This window comes from Apteryx mantelli, chromosome 1 (genome assembly GCF_036417845.1).
Source record: "Apteryx mantelli isolate bAptMan1 chromosome 1, bAptMan1.hap1, whole genome shotgun sequence".
NCBI classification, from domain to species: domain Eukaryota; kingdom Metazoa; phylum Chordata; class Aves; order Apterygiformes; family Apterygidae; genus Apteryx; species Apteryx mantelli.
Genome location: NC_089978.1, coordinates 182,588,293 through 182,615,076, shown reverse-complemented (window position 1 = coordinate 182,615,076; position 26,784 = coordinate 182,588,293). Strand labels below are relative to the sequence as shown.

Genomic DNA, 26,784 nt, shown 5'->3' with positions numbered 1-26,784 from the left:
TGTAAAGCTACCATACGTTTGGAGGCTCAGCAGGATTTTATATTGATAGTACAGTAATACTGCATTAACTATGGGATTAGGAAGAACATTTACCGAATCATTAAATGTCTATATATAACATTATGAAGCATTTATCTGTACTGCAGATTATTTGTTCATAAACAGAACAAAATCTCATAGAAAAATTTGCCAAAATGTGGCAAAGGAGGAAAATATGAAGAAATTTCATACATTTGAAATGCAGAAGAACATAATGGCATATGCAATACTGAATGCAGAGTGCAAAGGAAAGGATGTTGTTACCACCAAGGACTTGAGAGCATCTGGAGTTCTCCATAGAAGGTTGTTTGGCTTCAGAAAGGCCACTGGCTTTACATTTATTCTCTTCTTATACCACACATGAAGCACCATGTGATTTCCTCATTTCTGCCACAGTAAGGGCTTACTCTTCAGTGATGAAAGGAGAAAAAGGGTTATACTTTCTTTCCCAGGTAGGCATTTAATTGTATATTACATTCGTAATACAGAATCTTTTAAAATACCTTTCTTCTTTCTTAAAAAACACAATGCCAGTTTCAGGTAAGTGACTAGGAGACATATCCCTACTACATCTGTACTTTATGAATACTTTCTTCCTTCTAGAAAGTGTTTATAAGTATGCCTCTGTATTTTATTAAAGCTATTCTAACGTTAAACAGAAACTAAGTACCCAAGGCACTGTTTGAAACCAGAAATATTTAGAAGAAAAGGTTAGGGGCTTCATGGTTTTAAGTTTTACAAGGCACATTTGGAATTCAGTAACTGTGAACTAAGTATCCCACATAAAACATAATTCAAAAGTATCCTAACTCTCTAGTTTGTTAGAAGTTGAAAACAATGCAGCAGCAGCAGCAGAAACTATATTGAAAAGCTTTAAAAAAACCACTTTGTTCTGAAGGAAAATTAAGGTTATTGGAATATTATTGTAATATTTCACTAATGTGAAGTATTTTTTTTTTTTTTTTTTTTTTTAGAGGAGCAATCATGCTTTCACTGGAAAGCTAAACCCAAAATGTAGGGTTGGGGATGTGGCAATTTAAAAAAAACAAGAGCAATATCATTATGAAACACACAAGGATGTTTTAAAGTAATAGGCCATGACAAAAATGAATCTCTGTTATTTCTCATGCCATCCAAACTCAGAAATATAAAACTGAAAAGTAGAAACAGCAGAAAGCAAATTATATCATGGAAATTTTCCTCTGATGTTCAAAGGTATTTGTTGTACACGTGGGAACACTTGTGTTTTCATAACATGGGGGTGTCCCTTTAAGCAATGTTACTGTATTCAACTCCTGCCAGAATAGTGGGCCTTAGTAAAGGAGGTTGTGCCTCACAAAATTTCCTCTCTTTTAGTGTTTTTAGCCTAACAGGTCTTAAGCACTGCTCTTTCAGGTAGTACTTGAAATTGAGGGTTGAGACTGCATTTCACAGGAATGCCTGAGAGGGTTAAGAGCCCATTTCTGAACTTCCATCTATTCCTAATGTAACTGAGGAGCTCTAATTTACAATATAATCAAGTGTATGTGCCAAAGAGTAATAATCCCCCAAGCTTCTTTCAAACCTCGGACATGTGAATGGGCTGAGCCACTGGAGACGAGCTGAGTCACAAACTGAGAGCAAAGCTCCTAGTGGCAGCTGTGCACAAGGCAGCATTCGCTTCCTGCCTGAAGCTCAGGAGGGAGTTGCCCTGGATTAACTCACGGGCCAAATGCGGTGGGCTGGCGCGTTCCAGTGCAGTGAGCTCAAAGATCTTCAGAAGGGAAGCAGGGGAGTCTGGGCTTCCAGAGATTTGCCTATTTGATTGATAAAGCAACGAGGAAAACTTAAAAAAATCACAGAACCATGCAAAACACTCTTCGGTTGTTTGTTTTCCACAGTGACCTCTCCAAACAGGGGTGTTAAAACAGCCGTCTCCCCTGCTTATCTGTAGGGTCTGGCAAGGAGGTGGCTGTGCATTGCTGCAGCCTCGTGCTTCTTGGGCAGCCTTCCTGTCACACCTCCAACACCCCGGCTCCGGGAGCGACGGCTGGGACCCAGCTGCTCCTCTGCCTTTCTGCCTTGTCCCCCTGCCGCTGCGTTGGCTCCTTGTCAGCTCCTTGTGGGAGGCTGAAGGTGCTGTGCCCCACAGAGACCCTGCCTGAGGCCAGGGTGCCAAGGGCCCCCCGGCTGGGAAGCGCCCACCGTGGTAGCTCAGGTTTATTTGGTGACAGAGACAGCCCTACTCCTCAGCTCGCAGAGGAGCTCTAGGTGAGGTGAAACCGCCCAGCTTCGCCTGAACCTGGGCGCAACACCCCGTTTCCCTGTGGCGGTTTCGTCAAGGGCGCTGTGCGAGCGGCTGGGCGGCAGCACCAGCTGCAGCCCTGCGTGGATCCCGCACCCTTTGGCACAGCCTCCACCCGGGAGTTTTTACTTAGGTTTACTGCTGCTCACCGGAAACTTTTAATAGCCGACTCGGATATTGCAAAAAAGAGAGTATAAACAACTAAACACTGAGGGAGACACAGGACCTCTCCATGCCCCTGGGCTTGGCCACCCAGTCCCTCCTGGCTCCTTCCCGCGAAGAATGCAGCATATTCTTAATTCAGGTTTCTGCCATGCATCCAGCTTATTCCAGGCAGTAACTGCAAATGTCACAAACAACCTGTCAACTGCGGTGTTCGGGGCTGAAACACGACTGGATAACTTGTCTCCAGTGAGACCCAGGGTCATCTTCCTTTGAAGCTTTGCTTTGAGAAGGCTGCTAGAATGGGCCTACTAGACATCTTTAATTTTGATCCGATTGTGAATTAGGTATGGAAAGTACTAATTAGTGGCTCTCCACTCAATTCTTCCAAACTGAACGGAGAAACTTAGGTAGGAATGGAAAGAGGGAAAGGAGCTTGTCAGCGTACCCCGTGGAAACCCCATGTTAAACTTCGTGCTGAGGTGCCCGGAGGGGACTGAAGGATGACTGGTGGCAAGGAAGGAGGATTAAAGTTTAAATGTATTGCCCTTGCGAGAAGGGGCAGCAATCACGGTGGGCAGCGCTTCCTGGAGGAAGCATTTTCAATAGCTTGGTGGTCCCCCTGGGTGCTTTCTGCCTTGCCTAGTGGTCACTCTCCACATCTCCTCCCAGCAGAAATTCAAACCTCTTTCTCATCCCCAGGCAGAGGCAGTTGCCAGACTCTCCACCGGACTCGGGGTCAGAACCGTGCTCTCCGCCGCAGCTGAAGAGTAGGTCACGCGAATTCTGCCTGTCCCCAGCTGGTGGGAAGGTCCTCTTCCCTCTGCTCACCTCCTTGCCGGTTTGCTCCTTGCAGCCCCGCGGTGTGACACTACGTGGCCCTCCGGCCTGCAGCCTCCACTGCCGTTCCCATCCACTGTGGCGCCTAGCAAGCTCGCCTGCAGGTTCCCGGAGGCTTTCTCTGACGCTGGTGCGAGTGGGCATCCCTGTGGCATCCCCCAAGGCTGCTGTCTGAAGGCAGAGAACGCCGTGACTCCTTGGGATAATTCCACATCCTCCAGCAGCCTGAGTTTCAATTATTCGTATTTTCAGCCAAATGTGCCTCAGACTTCTGGGTAAATGATGAAACTTTTACATAGGAGATGAGAGAGATACAGAAAACTGGACCTGGAAAAAGGCGTGTGGTTTAAGGCTAGTGTAAAACCCCTGTGGGTGCAGGATTTTCCACAGGATGGCAGCGTTTAGACATTTTTGGGGCACTTGTGGTTGAGAGTTCTTTAAACATCTTGATTCAAATTAAGCTTAAACTGAGTTGGAATGGATTTAAGTTTAAAAAAGGTTGCAAGGCTAAAGATCAGCTGCGTAACTGAGTTGTAAAAATATTTAGGAGTTTTGCGATACCTATTGCAGGGGTTTGTCCGTAAGGGTCTTCTAAGTATTCTGACATGTGGCATGAGGGGAGGAAAAAGAGCTTGTCTTATCCATGTGACGAAGTGAAATGGTTTTCATATACCATCTGCTATAGTTACCCACCTGCACGTTCTGGATGCTTAATTACTTTTAAAAATACTAGGTGTTGCAAGCATCCAACCATGATACCTAGTAAGACTGTTTTGATTAATCCAGGCCACGGGGGGAATCTCTCTGGTTGTTGGGAGAGATGGTAAATTTGTCAGTGTTAGTCTTGGGGTTGCAGATTCTGTCTCCTCTTTCTGCATAGAGCTTAATCACATGTTACACGAGCGATGTGGGTAAAGCAAGCTAGCCCTGGGTTTCTCAGTGAAGCTGTTTAGGTTTTCCTTTTTTGTTTGTCTTCTAGAAGAAAATGCCAGTTAGTCAGAAACAAATAATTTTTTGATACTTCAGTTTGTGGAACTTCCTGTCAGAAAATACTTCTTGACTGAATGTGAAATTTTTGAACAAGTCCAGAGAAAGGTTAACAATTGATGTGCTGGGCAGGCTTTTCCTCTGCTTGCAGAAAAACCCTAGTTTGAATACAAGCTGGGCCTGACTGAGCCCTGGGTTTTGGGTGGGGGGTTTTCCACATTCAGATGGAGTGACCAAACATCAAGATATTCTAGGTTACATTTTATAGTATCGAAACTTTGGAATTAAGTTTTTTTCTTTGGAGAAAAGAGCAGTTTTTGAAATCTGAGTTTCTGAGAAAGAGGAGAACCATTTCCCAACATTGTCCCTTGAGATCTTCTCATCAGTGCATTAGTTTAACTCCTAAAAGTCTTTTTGTTTACTCATTGAGAAGGAAAGGGTGTAAAATTATTCAAGATAAAGCTGTCATTTTAATACAAATGTCAGAAAACAATAAAACCCTATCTTATATTCATTGAGTTTTTTTTTTTAAGAGAATATATGGAACAAAAAATATTTCTTGGAAGGAAATATTTCATAAATCAGTTTAAAAAAGCCCCCCCCACCACCACCAATCTGAATCTGAGTGACAAGACAGTTAGTGAGATGCCTGGGTGTTCTCTTGTAACGATTCTGTGATATCCATGTTTAAACTTAAATGAGTAATGTAACATATTTTTTAAAAGTATTTCTGCAGCATCAGCAAAAAAAAGAAAATTCTCACAATTACTGGGAGACACCACTGATACTCCAGTATGGACTAACACCTCCAGGCAAGGTAAGCAATTGTGTGAAGGTGCAATTTATTGCTTCATACCATGGGCAAATAAACATTTTAAAAGCAGAGCTGTTAGTGGCTCTGAAAAGGTAGCGATATTAACAGCCTGTCCTCTGCTACCAAATTCAGGCCAATGTTTTCAAAAACAAGAAACTATATATATTTGGAGAAGGGAGGTGAAGTGCTAGAGGTTTGTGCCCCCTGAGTACCCTCCAGCCGAAATACTCTGCCCTTTCTCTACGCAGGAGCCTGCAGTACGCAGGTGATACCATACTCTGCTGACTTGCTTGGTGCTAAATTGACTGGGCAAAGAAACCATCTTGGGTCAGTTTAACAGGGCATTAACGTGGTGGATGAGCAAACAGATTTCAGCTTTACTGTCTGATTTATCAACTCTGTGTTTTTTCTACAAAGTATATCCATATGTGAGCTTGGTAAAAGCTGTATGTTCCTCCGTGCCCCTTCTGCAAATTGAGTTCATCAAAATAAGAATGCTTAGCCTATACTAAATGTTATGTATGAAAAAGCTCATTGGGCACGTACAGGAATGGATCAGCTTCTGTGGTGTGTGAGGCTGCCTATGAATGAACAGTTCATAACGAACAATTTATCTGAGGAATTTCAGCCTTGTCTGCTAGTGGAAAATCTGAGAGTTGCTTGTCATTTCTTCAGAGCAAGTTATTTCTAAGCATTGCATCAATCTTTTAGTAGGTTCCTTCAATGACTAGCAAGTGGGTTTACTAGATTACCTTTCCTTTAGTATCTTTTGTTTGATCAGTGTTACGTGATTGTGGCTGGTCCTCTAAGTCTGCTGTTGTGGGAAAGAGAAGGCAAGAGGTTCCAGAGCCAACACTCCTGTGTCTGTTTACAATTGTTGCTGTTTTTAGTACTGAAATATGCTTTCTCTGGGAGTCTGTGTTAATAAAATCTGACCCACACAAATGCCATTGGAAAAAGAACACAAACATGCATAAAAGAGCATGAGAATCATTTAGAAATGAGGTGTGAGGTTTTATTCTGTGCTTTTTTTTTTCATTTTCACCATACTATCTGTCAGAAATGTGGTACTGCAAATGAAAGCTTGGAGCTGAAATTTTTCCTGTAGTGGTGGTCTGGCAAACTATGCTGCCTCAGGCCACGGGAAGGTCTTAGCTTATATGCTCACTGGCATATTTTTTCCTCTCCTTACTGCAGTTCATTTATCTGTTTCTCTTGTCACATTCTCCTCTGTCTTCATGAAATGTATAATATCTCAAAGAATTATGGTTGACCCTGTCTATCTCAGAATGCTATAATATATAGTCAGAAAAATTAACCAGTCAACCAGCTGTGGTGATGAATGTAGCTGTTACAGAAAATTTTATCTCCTGCTCTGGAACAAAGTACCTGTTGCAATGAGCTGGAGTAGTGTTTAATTTAGTCATGTAGTATAGAGAATAGGAAACATCTATAATTCTTTTGCTTAAGTCTTGTTGCAGTGTTGCAGATTTACAATAAAATGCTTAGTTTGCCACTGTGGGTTTTTTTTGCAATGGAAACTGTCCACTCTTTTGAAGAGAATAAAAATAGGAAGTGCTACTTGTGTAATATTTTGCAAATCAGGAAAGCTAAAAAATTTGTTTTCTGGAGCAAGGGAATATAACATAATCTTTTGGAATAGCTGCAAAGGAAAATCAGTTTTGAATACACATGCAACGTATTTGTGTTTTATAGGTGTGTATATATATGTAAATACATTTATAGAAATGTTTATGCAAGATTTTTGGCTAGTTGTAAAGGTAATAATTGAATTGTCACTATCTCGCTACAGCAAGTATTAAAGACTGTGCTCCTGAAGTGCAAGAATATGACAGTGATGAACAGAATGTAGCTTTGGACAAATGCTGCCAAGCTCTAACATGGCAACCATATCAAACTTCTCAGTGGAATGCCTTATTTAACTCTAATTATGAAAAACTGTAAGTAATGATGTTTGCACTGGGAAAAAAGTGTATTTTTTTCCTTTTTTGCTGGTACTGTTGTTTTGCAGGAATAAATGCTACACTTGGCATCCTTTGTTCTTACTGAAAATAAGGCTGGAGAAGGAGGTATAGCAGTCGCGGACTCAGAATCTGCAGAAGTATCAGAGAACTTTAAATACTTGTTGAACATAATACCAAGTTTTCTAATTCCCCTTCAGGGATTTTAAAACAAAAGAAAAACAAGTTTAACCTTAATTACCTTTTAATTTTTGTTTCTTTTGGTGCAAGTGCCTACTGAGCATAAGCCATTGCAGGGAAAGGTGCCTTAAAACATTTTTTTAAAAAAAGAAGATATCTATGTTATTTCTGGGCTCATATAACCTGACTCTCCTAACTATAGGTGTATATAATATGCATCTGTTTAGTCAGAGACTTAGAGGTTTTCCTGTATAAATCAGAACTGTAAATCAGTTTTTTTTTTTTTTTTTTTTTTTGCCATAAGACGTAGAAAAGGTCATTCTAGGTTCACTTTCCATCCCTGGTTTTCTACGCTGTAGTGCTTGGTGAATGATCCCTTTTAACAGAAGCCCCTGTGTAGTGGCTTGTTTATTTTCCAGAGTTGGAGGACATAATTTGTCACTGTCTACACAGGACCTAAATAGCATAGTAGATTTTAATTTTCCTCTAGCTCAACCTGTCAAAAGTGCACATGGCAGATTGGAGTGTATCAGTGTTGGTGCTGGACACTGACATTCCCTGTCTGCGCGCAGTGTGATAGGGGCAATACACATCTTACTGTGTCCCACAGAAGTCTTTACCTAAGGGAATGACATGATGAGAGAACAGGTAGCTCAGTGTCTGCACCTTTCTACCCCTTGGGAGCTAGGTGGGCCAAGAAACCTCCCAGTGCTTCCAGATGCTTGTGACATGGATTGCCACTCTAAACGTAAGTGGCCTTCAACTCCTAATAAATTGCGCTTACACCTTTGGTCAACGACTACATTAAAGCTATGAGGTGGTGGTGAGAGACTCCATCTCCTGCTGCTAACCCAATTACTGTTTCTCATATACTCAAAACTGAGGTTCTAAACTTGCATTTCTTCGTGGCTTGTGTCAGCAGAGGTAAGACAACGTGGTGCTGAGCATTAAGCACCCAAATACATGTATTGTTACCATTACTGTGGAAGGGGATTGTGATATTATTTGCAGAGGAAGTCAAGGTTATATTTAGGTGAGATCCTAATGCCAGTAACCTTTGTTTCAAGGCACACTATAATTGTGACACAGTGCACAGATTTCCTCTGACTAATGATCTTGTGTTCTTGTAGCCTCAAGAGAGTCACGTGCCTGTCACTGCTCAGTGTAGATGGACTGATCCTGTACCTCTTGAAATTGCTATGCGCTCTTTAAGGGTGTTTCTCATGTTTATTATCGTTTTCTGTTTTATTCATCCAGTATTTTAACCTTTTGGTTTTTTTCATTTTCACAACCAAATGTTAGTAGCTGTTGGTAGATTTATTAGAAGAAGTTACTCTAACATTAATTATGCCCTGCACTGAGTCTGCTGGGTGCTTTTTTAGTCCCCTTGCCTCGTTATTATTGTGACTGGTGGGGCTCTGTTCTGAATATGTGGTCTTAACGGTCAAATTCTGAGGAGAAAGAGGAATTTAAAGTGAATTTCTAGTAGGACAGCTTGTGTCAGAGGGAGGGGCCCTTGCTATCTAAAAGTTTTTCAAGTTTTGTCGTACTGCTAGGTAAGACTGACCATCATTTGTGCTTGCTGACACCTTCTGTAAGATCAAATCAAAATATGTATTTGCTCTTAGTTGCTGTAAAGGGCATACTCAGAAAATGATAAACAAGAAATTCCTCTTTGGAGTCATTGTTCCAAACAATTCTACTTGGAGAAATGCTGATCTGTACTTTTGCTTCTCAGCCTGTTTGCCTGTGTGTAAGCAAATGTCCTGAAATTGCTTTAAGAATATCAGCTTAATGAATTTGATTTCACCTAAATCAAAACAATCTATTCCTTTTCCTACTACAAAACATGTGCATTTCCTGCCTAGATAGAAAACATTACCTTAGGAAGGTAGAAGGAAGAACATTAAGGAGTTTTCTTTCGTTAGTAATGATGCTTTGAGGAGCTGGTAGACCCTTTATTATAATTTAAGTGAATTGACAGCAATATGACTTGGTAGTTTTGAAGCCTTTTGTCTTTATTCCCTGTGCCAGATAATTTGTGATTGTTTGAAAGGGGCCTTTTACTCGTCTTTTATGCAAAGATAATAGAGTACTGCTACATTTCTTGACAAATCTATACATTTTAATTCTTCCAACCTATAAAGGGCAAATGAGTTCTGGAAAGATGAGCTCTGAAAAGCCATCTTCAGTAGTTGTGTTAATGAGAGGTTCTGCAGTATCATCAGACAGGAGATCATCATTACCAAACTGTCATTAACAAGTGAATTCACTGTCCATATAAGACAGCCTTGCTATATTATTTCAGAATTATCAATCACTGAAATCAGATGACTGGAAGAATTGTTGGAATGGTGAATTCACTGGCTGTTTTAGAAAGATCTTTTGATACCTTCCTTGTCTGCTGTGAGTCATAAGGACAATACTCCTCTCTCTCTCTCTCTCTCTAAGTGACAAATCAGTCCTTTGAATAAATAGAATAGGATTTCTTTATTTGGGGTGGGATGGACAACTTTTTAAAAGAGAGTTTTGTAGTGACCTGTTGAGAGGATCAGCATCAATAGCTTTACTTTTAGCTTGAGTAAAATCTTATTCACATTATTCAACCCCAGCAGTTTCTGCAGAAGCCCTTGGTGTAGGAATTCAGGAACAAAATAGTGTGTCTTGCTGGCTTATTATTGTGTTGCTGTCTGCAGCTCTAGTTCAGCTCTGTTATTTATAGCAGTGCCATAATGTGTGCTTGAGTGCACTAAAACGTTTAGTTGTGCTTTTAGGTACACAAAATTATTTTATATCAGATTTGTACGTGAGGATTATGTGAACTTCCTCACCTCTGGTCTCCAAACATCTCATGTGTTGGACTAGAATTACAGTACACTTTCTGTGTATTCTCATTTTTACACTTCTAAGAAGCTAAAAAGAAAATGCCTGTAGAATTGGTGATTGTGAAGATATATTTCTACTCCCATTTTTATCAGTAAAAATCAGATGTATTTTCAATCCACATAAAAAATAGGAACCTGTACTTATGGTTGCTGTTCTTCCCTCTTGCTTTCATAGACCTGCCATAGTTTATCACATTGCCACAGACAAAGGATTTAATTTTTCAATAACAGATGATGCCTTTGTGTGCCAGAAGAAGAACCATTTCCAGATCACAGTCCATATTAGAATCCCTGGACATCCCAAATATGTCAAAACTCTGCTGGGGGTGGAACCAATAGAAAAGTTTTACTTGAAAGTTTTTGGAATAAAGGCAAGTATTTCTCTTCTCAGTGCTTATTGCTTTTCATTAAGAAGTATGTGATTATCCATAGAATAGGGTAAATAATTGAAATGAACTCTTTTTCTTAGTGATTTTGACCAAGAACTGACCAAAGACAACTTTTTAAGTTATCAGTGGCTGTTACGTGGAACCCTTTAGCAGAGTGATGTTTTTATGGATGCTTGTGCTGATGCATGCTCAAAGGTGTCATGTTTGCCTGACTTGTGGTTTCACCAGCTTCCCTCTCACTGGCTGAAATGTTGTCTGTATGTGGGCAGTGCAGTGTTACCAGCTGGTTTGTAGATCAAAAGATGATTTGAAAAAAAGCAATTCACAAAGCAAAGAAGAATCAAATCTGTTTTTCCTAAACAATTCAAAAGTAGAAAACCAACAAAATTTCCCCATTTCTTCTTTCCAGGTTTTCCATTTTCATTTTAAGAACCAAATTCTTCCCTTCCAGTTTGGGTCCATAATCTTGCCTATGGAGAAGTACTAAGAAATCTCCTTCCTTCTGAAGGATTTTCTCAGGTTTTTTACTTGCTACTGAAATTTAGTGATTAAAAAAAAATCTCTGTAGATGTTGTAAAAGGCAGTTAGTACTAGTTTTACCTAATGCTTTCTAAAACATTAATGTAGAAGGAATTAGTGGATATTACTGTCTTGTGTTTCTCTTTGAAACAAAGTGCTACTTGCTAGCATTCAAGAAACGTCCAGACATTTGCATTAAAATAACTTAAATTGCCTTGCATAGGCTCAATTGTCATGTTAAATATCTATGTTTATGCCTTGGGAGAGAAACTAGCCAATAACAGTCTAGATTCAGGAAGCTATCTCTCTTTTGCAAATTATTGTGCAACTTTTCCTTTGAGATATATATATATATATATATATATATATATATATATATATATATATATCTATCTCCAATTTATGGCCTCAGAATGACTTAGGGTTTTAGACCAGATGGAGCAAAGCACTGATAAGGTATAGATTCCCAGGTTAGTTTCTGTGCTCCACAAGAAGTGAAGGCGATTTCACTGTTTCAGACATAATTTGGCTATTAAATTCTACTGCAATTCTATTTATGTGAAAATGTAATGTTCTTGTCATTTTTGAAGACTTTTGTTTCTTCATAGGTGGAAGCTCCAAGTCAAACAATTGCTATTGAACAGTCTCAGTCAGATCGAAGCAAAAAAACTTTCCATCCTGTTAAGTAAGAATTTTGAAAAATTTACTCTGTTTTAATTCCATACTAGACTGGGCTGAAATTTTAATTTGTTTCTGGGAAACTCGTAGTAGCTCTAAGCCAATCTTCTGATCTTTATTCAAATTCCACTCCAGGTGAACGCATAGAATCACAGTAGTATATATACCTGGTTGCCCTCTATTAAGGAAAAATTTGAGCAGCTTTACAAATATATTATGTATGCCCAGCCAAAATATGTATATTCAGCTAACAGCATTGCTATATGGTGTTTAGAGCTGGATGGCAGATGTATTTTTTTCATGGGTGATGATGGTGTAGTTTTTTATTTTATTTATACCAGATGTGAATGCAGTAGGTGGACTGTTGAATTCACCATGCAAACTGTTTAATCATATTATTTATCACTTGCAATAGTGGTGCCACTATGTATTTCAGACATAGCTGTGTATTTATACTTTGAGACACACAAATTAGATGGAAAATAAAGGTCAAACAGTAAAATTTACTACTTTATTTTAATATGTAAATTCAGAGCCATAATAAGCAATATTGCCCTTGGCAAGCAACAAATACGCACACATGAGCACACACAAATTGAGCACACATGGTTTATTGTGTTCAACACTGTGTACAGACCAGACTAAGAAACACAAGACAGCTCCTACTAACAACAGTTTCCCACTCCTGGTCTCTTGCTTATTTATTTCCTTGACACAGTCACTATGATGGATAAATGTGACTTGAGTGTTTTGGTTGAGAACTGTGAGAGAAAAAGGAAATGCGTTGCACTGTATAAGCCAGGGTTATTGTACTTATACTGGGTCTCCTTTGTTGCTTTTTCATTTGTCAATTCTTTTTAAAAATTATGTTAAGGTGCATGAGGAAATCTGAATAGAACCTAGCAGATTCTGCAGATGAAAGATGCTTATTTCTACTCTCTTGTTTCCTTTCCTGTTTTAGAATCGATCTGCCGGGGGACCAGATAATCAAAGTAACACTGGGAAGGTTGCATTTTAGTGAAACTACAGCAAATAATATGCGAAAAAAAGGGAAACCTAATCCTGACCAAAGGTATTGTTGTAGCTAGTCGGCCTGAGTGTGTGAAGGGGAAAAGGGAACATCTACTTTTGCATGGGACTGATGTTTGTGAAAAATGTCAATGTTGTCAACTCCTGTGATTTTTATCGCAAATTCTGTGATACTTGGTGTCTGCTTAAAGGCCTTTCTGCTTGAATCAAATGATGATATAAAAACAAAAGAAAAGTAAGTATCTCATGCTCATAGTTAAAGATTATTTCAGGAAACCATAACCAGAATGTTGGCTGAAGGACTCAGAAATCAGGAAGCAAATGAAACAAAATAAGTTTGTTTTCTTCTGGGGAGGCTCTTCACCTTTAAGTCTTTTTTACTTAAACTTGTCAAAGTCACTGAAATCTTTGTTGACTTTTCAGTTACTTTTGGGAGGTGAAAGAGCATATTGCTTGAGAGGGGAGGAAACTTTTTTCTTTCACGTTGTAGTATAAATATATTTTAAAATGGTTCTGAACATCTTTTTTTGTGTCAATAATAGCCACTGTATTCAAAACATTTAATATATTGTGTGATGAGACATTTTTTCAATTATCTTGATTAAATCAATTTAAAATTAGATACTTCATGCTGGTGGTTGGACTGTATGCAGTCTCCCAGGACCAATTCTACTTACTGTCTGCACACGTCTCAGAAAAGATCATTGTGAGGGTAGGTAGAAAATATATTGCTTTCACATGAACAATATTAACTGTTTTGTTATTCACAAGAGACTGTTGGGAGGGTGCTACTTGGGCAGTGAAAATAAAATAAATTCAAAAAGCTTGAAAAAAATCTGTTGGATAATGAATTCATTTTTTGTTATCTTCTCATTATAAGGGTTTCACTGTGTTAAAAATAAGGTTATAGAAAACTTAAAAAAACCCCTCTTGATTCGAATTGCAATACAAGCTACCTTCAGTCTGGGGTCGTTTTGAGCTGCAATAAATTTTTAAATCTGCCAGGAAATGCTTTAATTAGCTAGATCCTTAATTTGAAGAGAGGAGATGAATGGAAAAAAAATTAAAGCAAAAAAGGTTAAGAGGGTGTACTAGGATAAGATTTATTGCTTGACTTGTTCAGTGTTTGAGATCTTAGCTTGGTGGTAATAATAAACGTTACAAAAGAAAGACTTCCACACTTTTCCTAATGACCTTTAATTCTAAATGCCCCACTCCACTTTTTCCTTTCAGATCTCAACATTTGCATAAAGTTAGGGCTTAGAGTTAAAAGAGAGAAAAAGCCAAGAGTGGCATAGTGAACGTGGCTGGGAAGGGGTTGCCAAGGGAAGTGTGGGAGAGGGAAAAGGTTGGTGTTGTGGGCACTTGTTTGTGTTGTCCACGTCTGGTGGTGCTTGCTGGGAGCTCAGCTGTTTCCTGGGTTGGGGTTAGGGTTAGGGTTGGGATTAGGAGAGAGAGAAATGGCAGAGCTGGCTTGGGAGTGGGGCTACGGAGGAGCTCCCAAATGACCTTTTGGAGTGGGCGGATAAAATGCTAAATGAAATGTCAGGTTTTCTCAGTTTTCTAATTATACACATTTCTTTGGCCTTTTTTTTTTTTTCGGTATTCTTTGAGAGACCATCTTTCCTTGACATGGTGTTTCTGATATAAGTTAATTTTAAACATTAACTAGGATTTTAAAGAACATGTAGTTATGTTTATTTTGGGATACCTCAGTGAAATTGGCATTTGGTTACTAAATAGTAGTAATTATTTGTTTTTAGAGATGGTGACCTCTGCAGTTTCTCCATTTTTTAAACATTGCATTTCTCTGGAACCCAGCAAATAGGGCTTTGAATATGATTCAGTATCTCAGTTACTGAACGAAAGCAGAATTCAATTGGTAGCTATGACTTGCAGTAATTGCTGTTACAAAAGGAATCTTTTCCTGTGTGTTTCATTGAGCAGTGTTTTCTACCAGTCCAAAACCACAAATAATTGAAAAAAAATTATTATTCTGTTTTCTTTTTGAGGCATATTAGTAAGGCTTACCCTGTTCAGAGTGTGTGAAGAGTTTTGATTTTGTAAGTGACTTAATTTTTTTGTGGGCATTTTGTTGCTGAATCTGTGTTGTGGAACACCTGCAGAGGGAAGTATTTAAATTTGCTTTAAGTTTAAGTTTGCTGCATGTTTTGTTTCAGGGCAGCATTGAAATGAGCAATGCCTGGCTCCTTTTTGCTCCTGTGAGACTGCTTGGTCCCATCCCCACGCTTCCCCCCAGTCATGCTGATACGGTTGTTTTTCAGGGGCCCTGTGATGAAATGTAATGGGGGCTGGTCTGGGTTAAATATAAGTCTATTTTTTCTGCTGGTTCATTTTAAGTCAGGCTGGTTCCTCTAGCCTGGTCTACATCAGGGTATCAGCAGAACTGAGTAGTGAGGTGGACATGGGTGATGGGGAGTGGGCTGCCTACGCTGCCCTGCTGCAGAAGGAAACGTACATCAAGCCATGGCCCGGGGTCATATTTTGGCAGTGCCTTTCTCCCCCTGGGCTGCAGTTCTTCCTTCCCTCAGTTGTGCTGAAGTGGGTGTCTGTGGGTGATGGAGCAGGCCTAAAAAGAAAACTTCAGGCCAGCAAAATCACACCTCTTCTGAGACCACAGCTCCCCAGCAGATGTTTTGGTGCTGGTGCAAAGGGTGGGGAGGGGAGCGTCACTACCTCTTCCTGGCTCCCCTTCTGCTCCTCTTTTTAACACTCCTACTGTGGAGCACCGCTCTGCTGTGCTAGGTGCTGTGTAAACTAAGAACAGACCAAGTCACTTCCACAAATGGTTTACAGTTAACTTTGTAACTCATAATTTAGGTAATGTAGTTGGGCTTCTTTTTCCCACTTACTTGTTTTCAAGGGTTATTTCTAGAAACCTGCAATCCACATCGTTTATGGTTTAGAGTATGTGCTTTAGGAGATCAGGACCTGTGAAATCAATACAAGATCCCTCTGATCTGTTCAGCACAGGCCTTGGATACATGCTGGAAAAGCTTGCGAAATAGCATGCAAAAGAAAGAAACCAGTATGGCCAAAGCATAGGCAAAAAATATTTTTGAACCACATGTGTTTAACCTCCGGCTTGTTTTCTCTTTTCTAATTTCCAGCCCTTAAGAAAAAGCAAGGCTCAGCTAAAATTTGCTGGCAAATCAAGAATGATTACATGGCATAATTTCAAGCCTAAAATTTGAAAAGCTTTGGAGTTTGATGATTTAACTGAATGTTAAAGTGTAATAGAATTCAAAGGAACCAGTGAAGCCAAGATTGTTTGTGCAGAAACAATTACTTAGAAATGATTCCCCTCTGTTTTTTATGCTGGTGTATTAGAAAAGCTCATGAATGCTATTTAAACATGAAAGATTTGGCATTTGATTTTCACCAACAAATGGGTTAAAGCAATAGGCACATCTATGTTATAGTGTATCTTTAAATATATATTTTTTCCAGGCATCTAACCCAGGGCAGTTTGAGAATGACAGTGATGTACTGTGGCAACGAGGACATGTTCCAGAGACGATGGTCTATCATGGTCGAGTAGGAATTAACACAGATGCACCAGATGAAGCACTGGTTGTCTGTGGAAATGCAAAAGTTATGGGTAGAGTCATGCATCCATCTGACAGCCGAGCAAAACAGAATATCCGAGAGGTAAGGATTGTGAGGTATTTAAGACATTTATATTTGTACCACAGCATGTGTATGGATCATTGTTCTGACACATGTGAAGTAGCTGCTTTATCCTGGATGTGCTGAAATGCAGGTCCAAGGAAAATAGGTGTACCACTGTGCTCCATGGAGCCATCGCCTAAGGACTTTTGAAAAGGCAGACTATAGAATTTTGGGGAATCTGTGTAAATGGGAGCTGTAAGACTGAAGGGTAGCTGGGAACACAAATATGAATGAACCCTGCTAAGGAAGAATGGAAAGACTGTCAGTATGTTCCAGTGGGAAGATTGGCCAAGTGGCCATATCAGGCTTGCTGCTATGTCTGTGAAGTCCTCGATGCCACTGTAATTCTTAATGTTTCAACGTGTGACTCCTGGTATTTGTGCAATTAGGTTGATACAAATGAGCAGTTGAGAAGAATAACCCAAATTAAGCTGGTGGAATATGACTACAAGCCTGAATTTGCATCTGTTATGGGAATAAACAATACTCATGAAACAGGTATTCAGTCAGCTCTGTTCTAATTTTTCATTCTCTTCCACTATTGTCTACTGTGCCACAGTGCCTTTTAATGTCTTGCATTTCATCTCTTAGGATACCACAATAGTATACTTCTGCTGTGTTTCTCTTGTAAAATGAAAATACCAAAATGAAGCATTTCTGGTGTGTTTCTAGCTTCTGTTTCAATTTTTGAAGATATAATATAAGGGTTTTTTTTACATAGGTTTAACGAGACTGAAGTATGTGAGCAGAAACAATTCTGTTGTTACTGGGGAGAAAAGGGAGTATTAAAGGTTTCTGTTTGTTTTCTGTTTTGGGATAGAAAAAATGTGAAATACGGGATTTTCCTACCACAGGGAAATTCTAGATCATGCTTGGCCCTACCTGTGGCTTTTAGGATGGGTAACTCAAAGAAAGCACACAAACCATGGTCACTGCATGTCTAGATGTCACTGCATTTCCTGACTTTAGTTTCTGTTATCTTGTGAACAGGAATAATAGCCCAGGAAGTGAAGGAGCTTTTACCTCAAGCCGTTACAGAAGTTGGAGATGTTGCTTGTAACGATGGAGAAAGAATAGAAAACTTCCTCATGGTTGATAAGGTATGATTTTGAGAGAGAAAGAGGATGTGTATATTTAGACTGTTCCTTTCTTGTATGAAGCTATAAATATACACTGTGTTTTATACAAAGATGTAGGCCAGCACATGTATTTATAGAAATAATCTTTGGAAAATCATTCAGGAAAACTGAACTCCCAGATGTTGGTAAATGGCTGAATCTTTTAATGATAGAAGGTATTTACATTAACATCTCTCTATAATAATAAATGAACATACAATAAAAGTGGTAAATGCAAGAAATTTAAATTAACTTTGTTAAGTAAAGTTGGATAGAGATTTCACAACATTGGTCCTACAAGTGGGCCTCCAAAACATTCTTTTGCATCTAAGTGTTTAAATTAATTAAATGCTTCAGAGGTAAATTAAGCAATGGTGGCATTTGATTTGTTAAATGAAAACTTCCATACTCTAATAGCCTGTGTAATCTCCTTATATCAAATGCAAATGCTAATTCTATGTGCTCTGTGGGAGATTTCTTTGACTATCTTAAATCCTTATTACAGCTTCAAAATCATACATCATGAAATGTTTGTGGCACACAAAATAATTACTATGCTCCTAGGCTGGAAACAATGCCTTCTATCGTCCTGTGCTCTCTCCTCCTACATTTCATGGAGAATAGGATGGTAAAAGACTAATCAGTCACAGAGACCAGTAACACATGATTGCAGGGAGCACTCATCCAGAACATTACTCAGAGCGGCTCCTCTGTTGAGCCACTGGTTCCCTGCAGGTCAGAGATGACTTCCCAGCTTCATCCCACTGACAGCTGATAATGGAAGGAGGGAGGTTTCACAGATTGGTAATTTTGTCTTATCTCAATGATGTCATGAACAAAGTCATTCATTATAGTCATGCATTCTTTCTTTATTCTATGGAAAACATGAGTTTACACCACCAAACTTGGAGAAGGGGTCTATCGAAAATATTGCTTGTCTTGTTTTCTTTTTATAGGCTACAAATAAGTTAAATTAATAGGTTAAATCTGCTAGGCTGTATTCCATATAAAGCAGTCATGAGTTAAACACATTGAATAAAGCTGTTGAAAGAACACTTTCTTGAACATCCCAATATTCATGTTATCCACAGGAGTGATTTCAGGTTTCAGGTGGCTAACAGGAAAATAGGAGGCCACTGACTGTAACAGAAAACCTGCTCCATATGCTGCTTGTTGTGGCTTAGAGCTCTTATTCTGCTCCCCTCCCCACCCCCAGGAGTGCTGAAAGTGGTAAGATGTCTTTGTTGTCCTTCAGTGTGTGAATTCAGGTCAAGGGAAGCATGGAGATCAGCCAGGCTAAGTCAGACCATTTCCCAGCCCAATGGTTCTCTTTTCTGTAGGAGACCAGAGTATTTTTCATCCTTCTGTTCCATCTACCATTTAAAAGATATTCCATTTATCTGCAGACTAAGTAAGGCTGGGAAGGATTGAGTTTTTCTGTACCTTCAGAAAGGATGTGTGGTGTTGCTCATGGTGAGTGTGCAAGTTGATGGATAGGATAGACTATCAAAAGTCCTTTCTGGACTAAATTATCTATTACACAACTCTGCAATAGTGAAGGATTGAACTAGGTGACTGAGGTAGCTTCTTCTAATTTTTGCTCATGAAGTCTTATCTAGCTGAAACAAGTGAAGCCATGGGTTACATCCTACAGGATGGACAATTGGCCTTGTGTCTGTTTGAACACTGGGAGTGGGACTTTCTAGAGCCACTGTTGAAAGGGGAACTGTTGGAAAATTTGCTCTGTTTGGTCAGACTTCCATCCTCTCTAGCTGATTTCCAGATCCTCTGTGAAGAACAGTGGCGTTTATTACTGACAATAGGCACATTTTGCCCTTTAGCTCTTTCTGTTACAATGTGTGACAATTGCAGCATTATTTGCCCACAAAACTGCTTTGAGGTGGTCAGTTTTTTTCTGACAAGACTTTTAGATTGGACAAGAGCACTTCTAATTTAATGAAGAAAACTGCTACAAAATGTATCTGATGGAAATATCTCTTTTTGTTGAAGCATCGCACAAAATACTGTCTCTCACAGTGCCTCATAAAGCACTGCTGTTTGGGCCCGTTGTGTTCCCTTTGTCCTCTCTAGCCTAGGACTCTGGATAACACTTGACAGGATGCACTCCGGTGATGTGACCTACAGGATATCATTCTGCCACAGATGTGACCCAAGCAGGAATGTGTTGTTACAGATGTGGTTTTTTTTGTTATTATTATTACTTCCTTTTTTCTTGCCTTCTTGGCTAGCTTGGATCACTTCACAAATACTTGTGACACTTGATTCGAATGAGGTGCATTCAAAATTACTGCAGTGCTACATGTGTCTTTCTCTTAACGTCTGTGGCAGAGCATGTGAATATCAATGTATACAGCATTTTGTGACCTGGGGTGGCGGAGGTGTGCCTGTGTCCAACAGTTGAAGACGTATATTGAATTCAGAGCTCTGGGACTTCTCATGTCCCAGGTGGAATATCTGCTCTAAAAAGCTGGAGCTCCTGTCTCCAGAATACCTCAGCACTTTGAGCAGTCGGTGGACGTGTGGGTGACAGTGCTCTGTATCTCTGGTTTCAGTCAGGCAGGTAGTGAAGCCTTGAACTTTACCTTGCATCCCAAGTTTAGTTTCAGATGAGCAGGGTGTTGGCTGGCTTAGTTGTGCTTCTGTGTCAGTCACCTGTTTGCGGCTCTGTAAAAATTAATTAATTGTGTAATTACCACTCTGTAAAATTAATTAATTGCATTACACCTTTGACCCAGGCTCTGCAACATTCTGAGGGAATGTCTTAACCATGGGGAAATTGGCTATTTTGGGGTAAGAATATTTCTCTTCAACCCCACTGTGCTCAATACTCTGTCATCAGTGAGGCACGAAAAACTCTAATCAGTCCTTTCTTCCAAAGAAAGTACTCCTTCATTTTGTCAGGTGAGCCATTTTCTCAGCTTTTTGAAGCCACCTAGAAGAAATTCATGCGTGATTTGCAGTACAGAAGTTTGCACTTTAACACCAATATATGTGCTCTGCTTTTGTTTATAAAAACACTATTTGTGTGGAATGCAGTCACCTTTAAAATAAGTTATTGTGCACGGTGTTTACAAGGTGAAAAGCAAAACTGCTTTTGCCTTGTTTCTCCATGCCTTGAGTAGACTAAAACACTTAGCAGCATTTACCTCAGTAATAGCTTCATCCAAGGTATAATGGCAATAGCCTGGCTGTACATTAATGTGCAAAAGCTGTTCTTTCAGACACAGCAATGAGGGCATGCTGTTGCCATGCTGCTGCGGTGGTCAGTAACCATTTTTTGCTTAGAAATAGATAAAACCCTTATTACCTGGATGGGTGTATTGAGAGCTACTCCAGCAGCAGAATTGGTATCCAGATGGCAAAGAGGAGGTAGAAGAATTGAAGGCTTTTGCTGGTGCTGGGTAAAATATTCAGAGAGAGTAAATGAATGTTGTCTGAACTGAGGTGGTTGAGGAACTGATCACACAGTATTAGAACTTACAGGAATCCTGTAACAGGCTGCAGAGGTTGGAGAGGAGAGAAAATATCCTGCCATCAGTTTTTGAAGCCATTTCCAATCTTAGAAGTAACATGCTTGGCCTTATATTTTGGATCTTTCTCTGACTCACTGACTTCCTATATAATTTATGTTACACATGCAATGTGGACAGCAACTCTAGCTTGTCTGTGCCAGGCTAGTCTATCCTGTAGGTAAATGGTTGAATGTACATTTTGCTAGGGGATTCTGAAATCAATGCTTAGCTGCAATGGTAAAAGTCAAATAGCAAGTGCCTGCTTTGACAGTCTTCAGGTTTAAAATTCAGCACAATATGAATTCAAAATATAGTTTAAACTCTTGGTCTACAAAGCTGTTTAGCTCAGTCATATTGTTCCGCAAGTCCTCATTTTCCAATTTACTGCAGATTGAACATAAGCAATTTTTACACTCCGGCAAATCAGTTTTATAGTCCTAAGTGACCTCTCATTTATGGTGAGTTAACTTGTGTTTGTATTTTAAATATTCAATTTGTCCTTACATAGATGAATTCTGTGCACATCACTGATTGTTGCATCTGATTGATGAGTATACTGTATCTTGCTCTTGTCATTGTTTTGCTTCTCAGGATCAGATCTTTATGGAGAACGTTGGTGCAGTAAAGCAGCTTTGTAAGCTAACCAACAACCTTGAAATCAGAATAGAAGAATTGGAACAGTGGAATAGAAAACTGGCCAAGCTGAAACGGTTAAGCAGTTTAAAGTCAACAGTCAGTGAAAAGAGTACAGTCAGGTACCACTGTCCCAGCTTGGGATGTTCTCTCATAGTTGTCACAGAAATTGATAAAGCCTCTGTGGTAGAAGTGAAAGATAATTTTGCTTGACAGCAGAGTTCAGCTCATTTCCAGCTGCTCTGTCTTTCAAATCTTCATCATTTAAGTTGTGCAAAAAAAGGCAAATTCACACATTCTGTAAATCACTGAGAAAATTAATATCTGAAATGGCTGTTAAATTGCAATCATTTTAATAATTTCCTCAGTAGCATAAAGCAAAGGCAGACCACCTCCAGTTACAATGCTGCCACTTAGAAATTGCTGCTAAGAGAAATCTGCAGAGCTTCTTTTACAAGAAAGAATCTTCATTAGTGCTTCAATGGAAAAATGATGTGCATTCCCTATTTCTAAACCATTTTTCCAAGTTTCCTTTGAAAACAAATGTAGCCTTTAAAAGCATTCACCAGACTGAGGTAACTGGAGGCCTTTGTTCTTGAAAATGAATGTAAAGGCTTTTCTGCCTTTTTCTTTTTAAATGTTACAGTTGCAAAAGCATGTGACATTAACCCCATAGCAAAGCATCTCTTTTTCATTCATGGTTTGCTGAAATGTTTGAATGTTAATGAGATTTTGTCTCTTACAGTAGGTATAGTCGAGCTACTAGTCTGTTGCCATCAAGAAAATCAGTCACGCTAAAATCTAGCAAGGTGAGTGAAATTAAATATGTGAAATGAATCTATGAGAGAGTTTTATAAGTGCTGAAATACTGGTGAAAGTTTTCATGTCTCTAAATATAGAATCAAGTTCCTTTGCCAGAATTTTTTAGAGTCATGCCAGAACCTTAAAAGCTCAGTGTCCTGCGATAGAAAGCATGCACAAGACACTGCTCTACTTCTTGCCTGTACATTTTGTGCATGAGGGCAGATCTACATTGTGTAATGGTATTCAGGGGGAGACTATCAGGAGAGAATTGTTAGGTGTGTAGATGTGTTCACATCATGCCCTATGCAGAAATGCTGGTTTGGGTTCAGAAGTCTTCACAGTGATAATTCTTCCTCAGCTATGTTCCTTGAATGCATGTTCTCTGTGGCTTGCTGTTTGCATCTCCTGTTTTGTATTGGATAATACCGCCCTTCAGGTGGTTAAGACCTGGTTAGGATGTCCTTGCTATATTTGGAGGACTACTCTTGTCCATATCCTATTAAAGAAAGAGGACATCCTTTCAGAAGGATTGAATGAGTTAAAGAATATATATTGACCTTTTTCAGGACAGTCTTCCTAGGCTACTATGTCCTGTTCTTTAATCTTAACCACTGCTCCTTTGCCTACCTTGCTCTTGCCAGTGCCAAAAAGCTTGCTTTTTTTCACACAACAGAATCACTCTAGTATTTAGGCACAGAATGATTACATAAAACGTAATATAGAAAATAATAGGTCGAGTTCTCTTTATTCCATAAGGACGATCAAATACTCTGTCATCTGAGACTATTATTCTTGTTTGGAGAGTGCCTTTCTTCTGTATTTATTATCAGCCCCAGTTTAACCTGGTCTGACTGTATACTGGAAGCTGCTCGTCTTTTGGGTGTGGCCATCGTTCACTGATTTCTTCATTTGATTTTAAAATACTTCAAGAGTGTGAAAAGTCAGGAAGAAAAGAGAAGGAACCGTTGTTTTTATCCATCCTTCTTTCCTGCGTAATGTTTGTGTTGCCAGGCTATTAACATTGCGCAGCACTCTCACATTTTTAGGGAACCTTTCATTACCTACATTTTTCTCACTGGAAGTCAACCCCTGCATCTAATTAAAGTATGGCTTGTATGGTTCCTCTGAAATAAATAAGGTTAACTGAGAGTCAGACTAATGTAGTATTTCTTAATCTACTAGTAGTAGCTTAGTTATATGCCACTTAATTTGACTGCACATTGTTTTTCTTACAGGTTTGTTTCTCAAAGAAGAAAGAGTCTTGCTCCAAGAAGATTTTCCAAATGACTATAATAGCTTTGATTGCTATTATGGCACTATGGTAAGAACTAATTATCAACAAGTTGACTTGTTTCTTCTTTCCCTTTTTACTTGTCTCGTTATAAAGAGTGCAATTTTTTCTTGGTTTTGGCTTGAAATAAGTGGCTTTAATTAATTTTTAGTGTTTCAGGAAGTAGCAGTTTCAAAAGTGAACCATGTCTGTTTTTTTTCTCTCATCCACCTTACTCAAAGAACACAATATATTCAAATGAATAATGCATATGCCTGGTAATGTTGCAAAGTCAAAATGCTTTTAGAAAAATGAAACATTCACGTGGCACGCACAGCTGTAATCTCTGTCAGTGCCACAGGGTATGAAGGTTTCTCAGTGACTTGTGCTACAGATCCAAAGCAGGATGCAGCAGACATGCACACGTTTTATGTAATTGTTCTGTGCTTAAGTACTAGAGCGATTCTGTTGTGTGCAAATGCAGACTTGTGGCAGGGAAACTACGCTCAGGACTTCCAGATTGCCAATTTCTGTTTCTATTCGAAAAACTTGTGGTTCACAATCTCTTCACGTGCTGAGTACTTTGAACTACTGTTGTGGTTCTATTTAAAAGGAAAAAGTGTCCATGTTTTCTGCTTAATTTAGCTGTTTACAAGTACCTGACTAGTTAAAAGCAGTGGGAATTTTTCCCACTAGAAGGGCTATGATCAGTCAGTTAACTACTGCTTTTGGACAGGGTACTTTCAAAGTATTTTATGTTATGTTATATAAGAGATGTATATCAATCTACAGAATAGTTCTCTTTCTACAGTGCTTTGACAATATCGACCCTTTATGTACTTAGCATTCATGACAGACTTCTTGAAAAACATCCCATTTCCAGGCAAGTAATTGAATTACTATTGTTTTCTGTTTTGGTCTGCAACACTGATGTCCATTTCTTAATGAATTGTTTTTCTTTTTCTTCATCAGCACTACTTCAAGTTCTGTTGCACTCTTTCCTTCTACTACTATAGCAGGTACAGTATCTCTGCTGGTCTGCATACGCATAGCAGGCTTACAATTTCTGTGTTACTATAAAATGTCAATAGACAAACAACATTAGTGAGAATTGTGTCTTTTTTTAAAATTCAGCTTTGCAGGGGAAAAGCACAATTTCTCAGAGCACGCAACCCGTCAGTGGGATCCCTGAAGTGAATTTCTGTGACATTTTGCCATGTGACAAGGTCTACTGCTGTCCAATTCATCAGCCAGAAACCAAATCTCTAAGTTATGGGGAAACCGACACAAAGGAGGAAGGTAAGTTGAAACATGAATTTCTATGATTTACCATTTGAGTAAAGACTATATGAAGAGTCTGGGGAAAGGGGCAGGAATCTTTAAAAGTATTTAGCTTCTTAAGAAAGTGCCTAGTCTAGAGGATTTCAAAAGTCCTGCTATAACTAATTGTCACTGCAGTTAATATCTTTTTGAAAATCTGGCCTGGTTACCTTTAGAGTTCTGGGTCCTAAAATGTTTGTGAGGCGTCACTGTTCTTACTGGCAATTCTTGGTAAATAAGTTGATGTGAATCTGGAAATCACTAATCGCTTTAATTAACCTTTGGCTACAATTGGCCAGGAATTAGCTGGGGGTAGTGTAGGGTGAAGTAGCAGATTTAAAGAACTGATACACTTAATAGTGTCACAGTGTGGTGACACTGCATCTTTCTGTGGGCAGAGACAGAAATTGAACTGCCACAAAACATAAAACTTAGAATTATAACTGCTCATTCAGGCAGGGGTTTTGAGCAGAGAAGTGGTATTTGAAGGCAGGGCTCTATGAAATAAATTACTTTTACTGGAATGAATTCCCTTTCAGATACTGCCTGCCAGATGTTATATGTGTAACATATTAGTAGGCATATTGTTTGCAACCTTTATAATATCTGTAAGAAATGGCTTGTACGTAAAGGTATACTGGTCATACAAGTGGTAGGGAAAAAATGGCACTCTTGTTTATGAAGTTGTAAAGTTCAGCCCTGATGAGAAAAAAACTTGGGATCTGTATTCCCCATTCCCAGATCTTAACATTGCCGATGTCTAGAAGCAAGCGTTAGCATTACTAAACCCAGTGTTCATTCTCTTCCTTTCTTGGCCTTGGGAACAATTCTTACATCAACCACAGTTGACGATTTGAGGTGAAATTGGGAACTGACCTAGTTCAGCCTCTGATGTACAAATGTCTGTAAGAACAGGCATTGCCGATTGCTATGAAACTCTTACCACAAAACAGTTTCAGTGGAGCTCGCTCACTGGCAATTCTTTATATTGAGAAGTGCTACTGTCTGCAGACAAGTTCTGTGTAACTGGTTCTTGTGATTCTTGGAATTATTGCTGCATTAAGTCCTGTGGCAGATGTAGCTCAACATAATACTTTCAAGAGGTCGTACCTAAGTGATTTGTATGGCTCTGAAGCCTGAAAGTGTGTTGATTAATTAAAGAGACACTAATCTCACTTACAAATGAGGGAACTGTAGGTGGAAGAAAATGAAATATGAAAACCTTCTATCCCCAGCTGGATGCTTTTGATATTAGGTGGAAATGGAAGATAAGAATAAACACAAAGCATTCTCAGAGTCTCATGCTCCAGATAGCATTAAGTGTTGATCCAAGAGTGAAAAATCTGCACAGTACACAAGCTACTGAAATATTTCAGATCTGCACAAGTTTAATGAAGCTGAGTGTATCCCCAGACAGAAGGTAACAATGTCAATATGAAATCCAAACAGAAAGAAAACCAGTAAGCTGCTTAATGTAGCTGCAGCCAAGATAAATGAAAAGGAAAATCTTTTAACAGAACAAAAAGCTGTGATTAATATGAGGAATAATCAAGATAAACAGTGGATATTTTAGAATCAGCTGATTAGTCTAAATCATGGAAAGATAAAACTATGTGCAATTACAG

General features: G+C 39.1%; 1 protein-coding gene across 5 annotated transcripts in view; it reads left to right on the top strand.

Moving 5' to 3' along the window:
- MYRFL (myelin regulatory factor like) overlaps positions 1-26,784 on the top strand; it is a 45,735-nt gene that overhangs the window by 7,860 nt on the left and 11,091 nt on the right. For 4 of the 5 annotated variants that reach the window (XM_067313445.1, XM_067313455.1, XM_013947991.2 and 1 more), the window contains exons 3-19: positions 3,188-3,255; positions 3,342-3,600; positions 5,038-5,129; positions 6,940-7,087; positions 10,349-10,544; positions 11,690-11,766; positions 12,721-12,831; positions 13,410-13,500; positions 16,260-16,460; positions 16,871-16,979; positions 17,472-17,581; positions 21,724-21,887; positions 22,511-22,574; positions 23,805-23,890; positions 24,651-24,722; positions 24,812-24,858; positions 24,974-25,138. In XM_067313445.1, the coding sequence (XP_067169546.1) occupies positions 3,188-3,255; positions 3,342-3,600; positions 5,038-5,129; positions 6,940-7,087; positions 10,349-10,544; positions 11,690-11,766; positions 12,721-12,831; positions 13,410-13,500; positions 16,260-16,460; positions 16,871-16,979; positions 17,472-17,581; positions 21,724-21,887; positions 22,511-22,574; positions 23,805-23,890; positions 24,651-24,722; positions 24,812-24,858; positions 24,974-25,138 (2,060 nt within the window). The remainder of the gene's footprint in view (positions 1-3,187; positions 3,256-3,341; positions 3,601-5,037; positions 5,130-6,939; positions 7,088-10,348; positions 10,545-11,689; positions 11,767-12,720; positions 12,832-13,409; positions 13,501-16,259; positions 16,461-16,870; positions 16,980-17,471; positions 17,582-21,723; positions 21,888-22,510; positions 22,575-23,804; positions 23,891-24,650; positions 24,723-24,811; positions 24,859-24,973; positions 25,139-26,784) is intronic. The other variant, XM_067313462.1, reaches the window with a different exon arrangement.